Source organism: Amblyomma mixtum, chromosome 2 (genome assembly GCF_055824585.1).
Source record: "Amblyomma mixtum isolate Tamu chromosome 2, ASM5582458v1, whole genome shotgun sequence".
NCBI lineage: Eukaryota > Metazoa > Arthropoda > Arachnida > Ixodida > Ixodidae > Amblyomma > Amblyomma mixtum.
The window spans coordinates 145595837-145609229 of NC_143013.1; the positions used below are offsets into that span (position 1 = coordinate 145595837).

General features: G+C 46.5%; 1 protein-coding gene across 1 annotated transcript in view; it reads right to left on the minus strand.

Moving 5' to 3' along the window:
• The window catches only part of LOC149361163 (uncharacterized), a 47815-nt gene that overhangs the window by 17337 nt on the left and 17085 nt on the right, over positions 1–13393 (minus strand). Inside the window, exons 4-5 of the mRNA XM_089572599.1 lie at positions 4604–4739; positions 2316–2356 (exon numbers count right to left, since the gene is read on the minus strand). Of these exons, the coding sequence (XP_089428725.1) occupies positions 2316–2356; positions 4604–4739 (177 nt within the window). The remainder of the gene's footprint in view (positions 1–2315; positions 2357–4603; positions 4740–13393) is intronic.

Consider the following 13393-nt stretch of genomic DNA (forward strand, 5'->3'; position numbering starts at 1 on the left):
TCTGCAAAACCAAAACCCTACTAAACCCTTCGAAGGAATCAAATACTGCATCTTCAAAATTATTCCAAACGAATCAGTATCTTCTGGAGTACTCGAATACATTTCGAGTAATACTCGCAAAGTTCGAATAAAGCCCTCGGTACATTTTTATTCCACTTTTCCCCCAAAACAAGGGCCCATACCAATGCAGCGTACAACGATGCGGCGATTGGTATGTCTAGTATGTATTTCAGCGCGGCGACGTGGTCCGTCCATGTGGTGATCCCTTCAATGAGCCATGCAGTTCGTTGCAGCGTCGGATTGAAATATACGCACGTTGCAGCAGCCCCGTGTGCCAGGGTGATTGTTGCACAACTGGTACGCCCAAGCAAGGTTACATCTTTTAAACCGGCACGCTTACCCCGAATATAAGTGTCCCGCTTGCCCGACCAGAGACACGGGTATTATCTCTTCTGGTATTTCCCAGAATGTGATGCCGTTCGGGAGCGAACATTCCAATATCTCAACAGACATCTTACTGTCCCACTGCAGCAGCAGACAGATGCGCCTTAAGACACCGAATTTCCAGACGCACTCCGGCTATGGCGTGTTTTCCTGAATATCTTCAGGAACAGCAATGGCCTGAACATTTTTTTTTTTGCAGAGCAGACTGCGGAACCACATAACCTTAAAGAAGAAGTGGACGGTGGTCTTCCTCCACCATCTCCGTAGCTCTCCTCAACACTGCCCCAAGATTCACACTTATTTAACCAGAAATCATCATCGTTATCAGCATGACTACGTCTACCGCAGGACAATGGCTTCTCCCATACCTCTCCAATTAACCCCGTCTTGTTCTAGCTGCGACCACCTTATCCCCACAGACTTCTTTATCTCATCCGCTCACCTAACTTTCTCCCACTCCCTGCTATGCGTGCCTTCTCTCTGTAACCATTCCGTTACCCTTAACGACTACTCGTCATCTTGTCTTCGCATTGCATGCCCTGCCCAAGCCCATTTCTTCCTGCTGATTTCGAATAGGATGTCATTAAGCCTCATTTGTTCTCTCACTCATTCCACCCGCTTCCGATCTCTTAACGTTACACCTATCATTTTTCTTTACATACCTCGCCGCGTTGTCCTCAACTTAAGTTGAACCCGCTTTTTTAGCCTCCACGCTTCTACCCCATAGGTGAGTGCCGGTAAGATACAGCTGTTGTGTACTTTTCTCTTGAAGGATAATAGTAAACTTACATTCATGATCTGAGGGAACCTTCAAAATTATCTGCAACTCATTCTCATTCCTCGAGTTATTTCACTCGCGATCCGGATCTGCGGTCACTACCTGCCCTAAGTAGACGTATTCCCTTACCACTTCCAGCTCCTCGCTACCTATTGTAAACTGGCGTTCCCTTCCGAGACTGTTCAGCATGCATTAATTTGGGTTTTCTGCATATTAATTTGAGGCCCACCGTTCTGCTCTGCCTGTCTAACTGATTCATCGCCCTTTGCAATTCATCCCCTGGGGGACTCAGCAAAGCAGTGTCATCATCGCAGCGACAATTGCTAAGATATATCCAAAAACACTTATCGCAACTGTTGCCAACCCTGACCTCTGAATACCTCCTGCAAACAAGCAACGATTACCATTGGAGAGATCGTGTCTCCCTGCCTGACACCCTTCCTGATTGTAAATTTTTTTGCTGACTTTATGGAGGACTATAGTCACTGTGCAGCCCCCTCTCTCATACATCTGACCAACACCTTTATAGATATCTTCCAGTATCTTAACATAAGGTTCATCTAAGCCCTGATTTTGTAATGCCTGCATGCGATGGCAGGTGCTACCACCGATGCGGTTAGTGTGACCGAGGTTGCTCTTCTCGAACGCCCTCAACGTCATGCAGAGAGGCTTCGGGCAGAAAAGCACTGGCGAATTCTGAGACTGGATGTTTTAGGGGTAGTGCACTAGGCCATGCGAAGGAATAGCAGCAGATTAAAGGAATTAAGCAAAATCGGTGAACAGCTGGACTCGCATGCCACCCCGAAAATCCCCCACCCCCCACCGAAGCAATTGGATGCCGAGCTGTCTAGCGCAAGCCTAGAGGACAGTTGGTTCAGTGGGCGCAGCAAATAGATTAGGCCGTAGGAGAATTGGACTACGGGCCCTTCCCAATTCAGGGGGCGTCAACACAAGTGTCATTCGACGCTAAGTAACACCATTTGTGAATCGCTGTCAAGGAACTGCCTATTTGGCCGCAAGATACGACGAAGACGGGTAAAGCCATCAGAATCTGCTAAATGCAAGGCAATGGGGCCGATGGTCCAGTACTCACCGCTGCCGTAGAGGCTACGCTCGAAATGTTGACGATACTGCCTGCAAATAGAAAAAAATAAAGATGTTTGGATGAGCTTGGTGCAATGCCATTGTCATTTTAAACTTCGCATCTGCGTAACCCGACGGCAGGATTCCATTCGCAAGATTCAAAAAGAAGGCTAACAACACTCCGTTTCTTCTCTTTGATAGCGTCTTTTACTTTTCGTAAAGCGTAAGTAAATAAATTTGGCACCGCCGTCCACATCTGTGCTCCTAGCATAGACACGTATTGAAACTTCGAGCGCAACGAAAAGGCTATCAGATGAAGAGACCTACGTATTATACAAAGAAAAGTGATTGGAGGACGTAAACCAACACAAAAAGGGAGCAAACAGGATTAGAATTAAAAATTACATATCATAGAGGCTATCAAGACGGCGACACATAATGTCGAGACCAGAAAACCGATACCCTCCTGTACACAGGATTCCAATTGAAGTGAAAAGCAGAGGTCGCGGTAGAAGGCAGGTGGAAAGAGGATGTCCGTAGGGCAAGAATGATTTGATATTACTGGGAGAGGCCTTCGACTCGGTCCGGTATACCTGGCGACAAATCTTCTTGGCAATGAAGAGAAAGCTACAGTGTGCAGGATCCGTAACTGTTCACTTAATCCATAAAGGTGGGCTTCCGTGGCGTCATATTAAGGTCTGCTTTTGTATTTGGTTCCGTTTCGCGTTTACATGTAAAGGCCCGCCACAGCCTATCGCTGCGAATGCTAGCTGCTTCCAATAACGATGATACGACCGTTGTTGTGACGTGCGTAGCTGAGTTAGGAGGAAACTGCGACAGTGGAAGTATTAACCCTGCATTACCCAAATTATCAAGGACTCAAAGAAAAAAATCTTAACCTCCACAGTATGGTATCTATACTCAAACCCCAATATGGATCTTTTGTTGGGGACGCCAAAATAGTCCATTTCGCACCCTCAGTCCGATTTGTGCGGAAGACCAAATCGAAGGTATCGAAAAAAGTCGACGGTCGAGAGACATTAAACAATTTTTGATCCAACAAACGCCATCCGATTTCTCGCGCAAGAGTTACCAGAAATTTATGAGCAAGGAATTATTGGCCAGTTCCTAGAAGTCGCACATTGGCGCCTCCCTCTTCTTCATAAAAGCTTGCTCAAAGAGATGCAAAACCTGTTTACTGGGAAGTGCTTGCGGCGAGGAACTAAGCAGCCTCAAACTTTTAATGCAGGCTGCATTTACTAATGAACACATGGCTTGCAAATGCGATGTTGGAAATTCGCAGCACCGCTCATGAAAGCAAAACAGAAAACAAAGTGTCTCTCTCTTTTTCTCTTTCCTCTTATCTTGCAACTCTCTTCTATCTGCACATGGCAGCGATGGTATGTTGATATCAGGTCACCACATAAAGGCTACCTATAGATACGAGATGGAAAGGAGAAATGAGGTAGTAAGAAAAGAAATGACAGGAGCAGAAGCAGACTGTACACTCGCATTCGCATTTATAGATACCCCGTCACTTTTGCATTCCAAAACCTCTTGGAGTATTGAAGGTATTGCTGCATTAGTTAGCTTTGTAATTAGTGGCGTAAATCATTCCCTGATTTTCTTATGACAGCGTTAATGCGCAATATTATGAAAGCTGTCAAAGCCATCTGCGCGGGGCAACCGACCGCTGCACTGTTTAGAGATTTGCAAGTACACTATGTCTTGCGATCTCTTCGTCGTCACCTTTGCTGAAAGGAACGTATAATGTTCACGGTGGTAGCGTCTGTCTGCTTCACCAAAAGATCATTGTAGAAATAATCTAGGGAGGTGCTCTCTACAATGTGACGAATATTAAACACACTGAGAAGGAATTAATAACACACGTATTTGGCCAATGAGCGACGACTTCTGCGGCTATTAAGTGGCGAGGGTCCGAGACACACCATGGAAACATCAAAATGTGGTGAAGAACGTCTCCCAGTGCGGCATCATCTTCAAGAAAAAAAAATGCCACTCACTTCACAACAATTTACACGAAGACTGTGTAGCGGCACTGCGAGCAGTGACTCGGATGCAGGTTACGGGATAATGTAAGTGCTTTATAATTCCCTGAAGGCCTTTCGCTTGCAAGCGACAAAAAGGGCGACATTATAACCACGTTTCTAAAACGAATGGCGTTCTCGCCGTGCATAAATATGTCCAAGTAACCATAACGGTCCCTATTGTATAGTAGCAGATGGTAATCGCGAAACGGTCAGGCCGTGTCTTTATATAGCCACGCAGGCTACTAACCTTTGGTTTTCAGCAGGTGGGGTAAAGCCCTCTGCATCATGAGGAGAGGACCGTGCAGGTTTATTGCCATGACGCGCTGGAAGTCTTGCATAGAGCAGTGTATTGTGGCAATGTCGCCGATACCTGCGTTGTTCACCTGCGGGAAGAGCAAATAGAGGATACGCAAAACTGCTTGGAGGTCTGGCAACATCGCTCTCGTAGCTGCCGTTTGCCAAATTGGTTCGGTCGTGCAGGTGCGTCTTATGCTACGCGCTTTCTTGATATCGGTCAACTGTCATGAATCTCACGAGCATAGAATTTCGAAATCCCAGCTTCCGCCTATGCACTACTCATACCAGTCATATTATGTAGGTCCCTTCTTACTGTCAGTATAGCGCTGAAGATGGCAAGAATCAGCATCGGGAAATGCGTATAGAAAAGTCTCTTTGTGCCGTTGTCGTTGTAATGTGCGCATTTGGGCTTCACTTCCAAGCGCCACGCATTTTCTTCGCTGTATTTCCGAGTGGACGAAAATTCGCCTGGTAGAGTAGCTTATTTTTTGCGGCGCGCACACATGGGTTGGCCTGGAGGAGATTCTGTGGCACTGAAAACATTCGTGCACTCTGGCGTTATCAACTTCATGCACAGCGGTGTAATCAGAGACGGCCAGGTGCGTGACGCGGTTCCTTTGACTGTAATGTGCGGTGCAAATAGAACTGCGTTTTTCAGTGCCACCGTTAGAGAGCAAGCCTGGCACAGTTGCCAGCTTTGATTTTCACTGTCTTTACTGTAAGTTTCCAGTTTTGATTTTAAACGAGGCGGAAGACCCGTATTGCACTGTTATTTCAGGTACAACAGTGCAATACTGCAGTTATTGCACTGTTAAAAGTCGTTATTCTTTTTCTTTCATTCTTTCTTAAGACGATTTTCTTTTGTATGTATTCATTCCCGGATTGACACTCTTGCTGCGGCCATTGTATGTAGGGCTGCGGTACTTTTAAAGCCAGTGCTCCTGATGGCTTTTTCTACAAGCATCATGCACAGTGCTGAATAAAGGAAATTGAATTTGAATTAACAAAAGAAAAGCAACGTATACTTTTCGCGATAATGCCTTCCAAAATGTAGCAATGTATATGGTGAACGCCAGATAGAGTTCAATGCAGCAAAAATACGGAACGGATTGCCCACTGAGGTAAAAGCAGCGAGAAATTTTAAAATGACTTGTAAACCACATTACAAGTCTAATATAATTTTGCCTGAAACTCTTGTTTTGTGAACTCCTGACACCTCATTTTTCTTGGTGCTTGGTTTTGGTATGTTTTTCTTTGTATTCTGTGTATTCTTTTCTTATTTTTGTGTTTTGCATTTTGTATTCTTTGTACTCTTATTGCAGTCTTCCATCTCATTGTGTTGTGTTGTGTTTAATGGCACATAGGCAACTAAGGCCATCATGCGCCAAGCACAAGGTATAATAATTTCTGTGCGATTTAATAAAAATGTGAGAGGTGATCAGTGGTGTAAAGGGCCTAAAAGTTTACCTATCTACTAATAACAGAGAAAAAGAGATTTAAGAATGGCTAAAGGTAAAAACTTTAATAAGGTCAGGTAGCCTCAGCGTCCATTCTTGGCTGGGCAAGGACGTCGAGGATCCCAACCAATCAAATAAAAACCTCAGCCTTTTTTCTCAAGAATGAGAAGGTGGCTGAGGGACATCATGTGAATCACTGGGTCATGATTTATAGCTTGCTGAGACAACCTGCTTCTGTTAAAAATCTAAAAACACCGGACATATCGACGATTGCATTATCACCTATGAGTAACGCGGGATGAAAAGGAATGAATTGATTGTAAAACAGTGAAAAGCACTTTTTCCTCAGTTTTTCGAGCCTAGAGCATTGAAATTGTGATGAAGAAGAAGTGCCCGCGCGCCAGCGGGACTGCTCTCGGCTAGCGCGCGCTTCCTGTTGGTGCCGTTGGAACCAGTGCCTGTCGGTGAACGCCGTTCCGCGCTTTGTGCTTTGTGTCGAGCTGTGATTTGTGCGTTGTACCCGAAAAGCCCATTACAAGTGGTGGAGGTGGACTCTGATCCCGTCCTGGAGCTGAGAAACGGCACCGTTACCACCCTCTGATGTTCTGTACAGTGCTATCGATGGAGACCTTCATTCGGCGTGCCGTGACCAGCTGTTCGCCCTTTTGTGCGAATTTCGTTCGTCTTTTGATGCTTGCCAAACTCCACTCGGCCGTGCTTCCGCTGTCACCCATACCATCGATACTGGCACCCATCCTCCTCTGCGCCAGCGACCATATCGCGTGTCAGCTCCGGAGCGTCGCGTCATCACCGAGCAAGTGGACGACATGCTGGAGCGCGGGATTATACAGCCCTCGAAGAGCCCATGGTCTTCCCCGGTCGTTCTCGTTCGAAAGAAAGACGGCTCTATCCGATTTTGCGTGGATTATCGACGGCTGAACACTGTAACCCGGAAAGACGTTTATCCTCTGCCGCGCATAGATGACGCCCTCGATTGCCTACAAGGAGCAGAATTTTTTTCGTCACTCGATCTGAGATCTGGTTATTGGCAAATACCCATGGCCGACGATGATCGCGCAAAAACAGCATTTGTCACGCCTGATGGGTTATATGAGTTTAACGTCATGCCATTTGGGCTTTGCAATGCCCCTGCTACATTCGAAAGAATGATGGACAATGTCCTGCGGGGCCTACGCTGGAAGACGTGCCTCTGCTACCTTGACGACGTCGTCGTGTTTTCGGCCGACTTTTCGACGCATCTGACTAGCCTGCGCCAAGTGCTCACTTGTCTCACCACCGCAGGGCTGCAATTAAATTTGAAAAAGTGCCATTTCGGAGCTCGCCAACTGACCATCCTCGGTCACGTCGTCTCTAAACACGGCATCCTTCCGGATCCCGCAAAACTTCGTGCGGTCGCCGAATTTCCGAAGCCGTCCAGCCCAAAGAACTGCGGAGTTTCATCGGTCTATGCTCATATTTTCGCCGCTTCATCCGGAATTTCGCCACCATCATTTCACCTTTGACGCGACTTCAAGCCCAAAATTCCTTGTCGTCGTGGTGCTCCAAATGTGATGATGCTTTCGCTACAATGCGCCGGCTCCTTACTTCACCACCCATACTTCGCCATTACGACCCGGACGCTCCGACCGAGATCCACACGGATGCTAGTGGCATTGGCATTGGTGCTGTGCTGGCACAACGGAAGCCTGGGTTTCATGAATATGTCGTCGCCTATGCCAGCCGCACACTTTCTAAAGCCGAGATCAATTACTCCGTGTCCGAAAAAGAATGTTTGGCCATTTTGTGGGCAATAACCAAATTTCGACCATATCTCTACGGCCGCCCCTTCGACGTAGTCACCGACCACCATGCTTTATGCTGGCTGTCGTCCTTGAAGGATCCATCCGGCCGACTTGGTCGTTGGGCACTGCGACTTCAGGAGTACGACATTCGAGTCATCTACCGTTCCGGACGCAAGCACTCTGACGCCGATGCCCTCTCCCGCTCACCGCTACTTGCCAACGATGCGACAATCTCTAGCATTGACCCCGTGCTCTCTTCGTTACGCCCTCCAAACATGCATCTGGAGCAGCGCAAAGACGCCTGGATAACCTCTCTCGTGCACCTCCTCTCCGGCCGCACTACGTCAGCGCCCTCCCGCTCGCTTCGACGTCAAGCCCGCCATTTCACTTTGCAAGACGGTCTTCTTTATCGCCGGAATTACATGCCAGATGGTCGAAAATGGCTGCTTGTCATACCTCGCCACTTACGTGCTGAAGTCTGCGCATCTTTTCATGCCGAACCCCAGAACGCCCATGCTGGTCTCTTAAAAACATACACGCGCCTTCGGCACCGGTACTACTGGCGCGGCATGTATACCTTTCTACGAAAGTATATTCGCTCATGCCTTGACTGCCAACGCCGCAAGTCACCACCGCAGCGCCTTTCCGGGCCATTGCAGCCTTTACCTTGTCCTGCCCGTCCGTTTGATCGTGTGGGCATCGACCTTTATGGGCCTCTGCCGCCTTCTACTTCTGGTCACCGCTGGATTGTCGTCGCTGTCGACCATCTTACGCGCTATGCCGAGACGTCCGCTCTTTCGACGGCTACAGCCAGAGAAGTCGCTTTCTTCATTCTTCGCAACCTCGTTCTTCGCCACGGTGCTCCCCGCGAGCTTCTCAGCGATCGCGGCGGCGTGTTTTTATCCGACGTTGTTCAGGCGCTTCTACAAGAATGTCGCGTAGTTCACAGAACAAGCACGGCGTACCATCCTCAGACGAACGGGCTGACCGAAAGGTTTAATCGGACGCTCGGTGACATGCTCACTATGTATGTCACTCCCGACCACTCTAACTGGGACCTCGTACTCCCATTCGTGACGTACGCCTACAATACCGCAGTCCAGTCTACTACAGGGTTTTCGCCATTCTTCCTCCTTTATGGACGCGAACCTACCTGCTTGATTGACACCATTCTCCCCTACCATCCTGACTCATCAGACTGCTCGCCTGCTTCTGAAATCGCCAAGTACGCCGAAGAATGCCGCCAACTAGCCCGATCCCTCACGTCTGACGACCAACATCGTCAGAAAGAACGGCGTGATTCTGGTCAACCCTTTGCCCACCTACCCGCCGGCTCCCTTGTTTGGCTCTGGGTCCCTTCTGGTCCTCCTGGCCTGTCGTCCAAGTTCCTCACCAAATATCACGGCCCCTACCGTGTTGTCTGTCAGAGTTCCCCCGTGAACTACGTTGTGGAACCTTTGACACCCTCCTCTGACCACCGCCGCCGTGGCCGTGAAACCGTTCACATCAGCCGCCTCAAGCCCTACCACGAACCCGTGATGTGTACCACGCCGTGAGTAGCCAGAATGGCTCCTCCTTCGCCGGGGGCCATTGTGATGAAGAAGAAGTGCCCGCGCGCCAGCGGGACTGCTCTCGGCTAGCGCGCGCTTCCTGTTGGTGCCGTTGGAACCAGTGCCTGTCGGTGAACGCCGTTCCGCGCTTTGTGCTTTGTGTCGAGCTGTGCTTTGTGCGTTGTACCCGAAAAGCCCATTACAAAATGAAATATGATTTACCGTCAGTTCATCTCCACATGTACAAACTGGTTTCTCTTGTTTAGTCAGCAGAAAGTTGTGTGTGAGATGTGTATGGCCTATACGGAGACGACATATAACGACTTCCTTAAAACGTTCCTGGTGCACACATGACTTCCATTCGCCTAAAACTGGCTTCATCGAGTGTAGTTTATTATTTATTTCGTTGTTCCAAACGGACTGCCATTTTTTTCGAATGTACGCAATCTTTATAAGGCACATTTACATTTTTAATTTGCTTGCCACGAGCTTGGGCAGCGCAGAAATCTGCTCTTTCATTGCCTTTTATGCCGACATGACTTGGTACGAAGCATAGCCTTATGTTTTCTCCTTGAGCGATGGCTGTTATGTTGTGTATGATGTCGCCAAGCGGCTCAGTGGTTGCATTTCTATAGTTAAGGGCTGTAAGGACACTTAGCAAGTCAGTGTAAATAATACCGTTTGCGAGGTTCTTGTTTACTATTTTTTCTACGGCTACACACATCGCGTAACATTAGGCAGTGAAGACGGATGCACACTGTGGAAGCCTTACTATATTATTCCAATTACCTTGCACTACTGCGCTTCCGACGTAAGCAACAGTTTTTGAACCATCCGTATAAAACGCAGTGAAAGTACTGTACTTTTGCTGGAGTGTAAGGAATTCTTGTATTATATGCTCTTGTGGAATTTGTTTTTTATGGAACTGTGTAAGACTGAGATCGCAGATTGCAGGAAAGATGTACCATGGCGGCAGTGGATCTCGCCTTCTAGCAATGCTTGGCAGTCAGTTTAGTGCACCGAAATTTTGGCACATCTCTTCAAATCGCGGAAGTAGTGGCCGGGTAGCTTGCGGTTTGTTATTAAACAGTGTTCTAGATAGACACTTTGTGGCGACTTGATAACATATATGCTTCTGCAGGGAACGAATCTTTAGAATGTACGAGCATGTGAGCATGGCTCTTCTGTTTGTAAGTGATGGTTCGTTGGCTTCTACATAGACACTGGTTACGGGCGATGTTCTTCTGTATGCACCTGTGGAGAGACGCAAACCTAACTTATGCACTCGATCCAGTCGTTTAAAGTACGATGGTCTGGCTGACCCATAAACTATACATCCATAATCTAAGGTAGAGCGTACTACCGTGCGGTAAATTTGTAAGAGACATGGCTTATCGGAGCCCCAGTGTTTTCGTGAGAGTATTTTTAGTATATTCAGGGATCGAGGTTTTTTTTTAAGGGTGTTGTGTGGCCTGCAGGAATGTGAGTTTTTTGTCAAATGTTATTCCTGAAAATTTGTGCTCGTCTTTTACTGGCAATGTGACCTCGTTCAGGAAAAGGCTGGGATCAGTGTGTAGTCCTCTTCTAAGCGAGAAGAGAACACTCACTAACTTTTGCGTGGAAAACTTGAAACCACTTTATCTACCCATGTTGTTAGTTTATTTACTGTCAACTGTATTTGTCTTTCGCATGTTACTATGTTTGAAGATGTGCAGGCTATTTGGAGATCATCAACGTAGACTGAATACATGATGGACTTGGGGATTATTGTAGTTATGGAATTCATTTTTACGATAAATAAGTTCGTGCTTAATATACAGCCTTGAGGCACCCCATTCTCCTGAATGAAGTTTCTTGAGAGGGTGGAGCCTAGTCGTACATGAAAAGAACGGTTAGAGAGGAAGTCATTTTAAGGCAGTTTAACATCCTACCGCGGATGCCTAGGTCCCCTAGGTCGCGGAGGATCCCGAACGTCCACGTTGTATTATACGCTTTCTCCATACCGAAGAAGACTTCTAGACAGTGCTGTTTGTGTATAAAAGCTTCTCTGATTGTGTTTTCAAGGCGAACTAGATGGTCAGTTTTTGAGCATGTCTTTTTAAAGCCACATTGATGGATGTCGAGAAGTTCACGGGATTCAAGGACAAAAGCTAGTTTGATATTGAGGACACTTTCAAAAGATTTAGCGAGACAGCTTGTAAGGGCTATTGGTCTATAGCTACTGGGGGAAGTTGGTGATTTTTCTGGTTTCAGGAATGGCACTACGACGGCTCTTTTCCACTCTTTAGGTATTCTTCCTTCTATGAATATTTTGTTAAAGAAGTTGACGAGTGCTTCTATGGCATGTTTGGAAAGTTGTGCAAGCCTTTCGTAGTGTATCTGGTCATGTCCTGGAGCAGTTTTTTTTTCCGGCAGGTAGTACTGTATTGATTTCTTGGAGGGTAATCAAATTGTTGTACTGTTGGTTTACACCACCACTTATCGGAAGTCTTTGCTTTTCGGCTATATTTTTGAGTTTGAGAAATGACTGCGTATAGTGTGATGAACTGGAAGCTGCAGCGAAGTGTTCCCCCAAAATGTCTGCTTGTTCTCTTATGCTTGTTTGTGTGCCAGGTGTTGTCAAAAGAAGAAATGTGAACGGTGAGAAGTTGCCATTTAATTTCCTAAGCTGCTTCCACATTTTTTTAGATGTAATTTGACTGTTTATAGAAGAGGTGTAACGCTGCCATGATGCCTTCTCGGCACTGCGACGGACGTACCGGGCTTTAGCTCTTGGCTTTTTAAAATTCACGAAGTTCTCCTGAGTTAGTTACCGGCGAAATTTACCCCAAGCTATATTTTGCACTTTTTTTGCTTCTTTGCAGTCTTTTGTCCATCCCATTTTGTGGTTCTATCGCACCACTCCTGACGACTGAGGGATAGCTGTGTGTGCGGCACTTATTATACAATCCGTGAGCTTTTCATTTATCTCATCGACGGTGAGGTTTTCTAAAACTATATCTTCTAAAGTTGCTTTAGCTTTAAAAAGTGACCAGTCAGCGAGGTGAAGCTTCCAACGTCGCGGTTTTGTTGGGATGATTTGTGGAGCAGGTGTTAAACTAATTCGTACTGGAAGGTGATCACTGCCATATTGGTTGTCAATGACATCCCATTTAAAATCGCTAAAAACGGATGGCGGTGAGAAAGCCAGATAGAGGGAGCTCATCTCTCCCGAGCTTGGGTAACAATATGTGGCTTTTCCTGTATTTAAAAGACATATATTATTTAAGAGGATAAAATCTTCGATTATTTGGCCCCTCGAGTCACAGCGTTCGCTTCCCCAGAACGGTGAGTGAGCGTTAAAATCGCCAACTACCAGGAAAGGCTCCGGTAGTTCATTTATCAGGCCTTCTAAATCTTGGATTGTTAATGTTATGATGGATTGTTAATGTTATGAGTGATAACTACGTCATATCAGCACATTCCCATTCTTTTTTATGGTGACTTCAATTTTCCTGACATTACCTGGTCCGATCTTCCCACCATTACATCAAAAAATAACATTGTAAGTGACTTTGTTAACACGCGCCTAACCTTTGGCTTGTCTCAAGTCGTATCTGAACCTACTAGGCAAACTGATCATTCCTCCAACATTCTCGATCTCATTCTCACTTCCCACCCTGAGAAAGTTTCTACGCCACTTCATTTACCCGGACTTAGTGACCACTCCATTATACTAAGCACACTTTCTTTCCAAGTCCCAAGCTTGAAGAAAACCAAAAAAACACTTACATTATACGACAAAGGTAACTACGCTGCCATGAACACAGAACTAGCCGATTTTGGGGCGTGGTTCGTCCATGACTTTTCAAGCCGGTCAGTAGAAACTAACTGGTCTCTTTTCATACACAAAATGCATCAACTAATAGATAAGCACATCCCTACTATCACG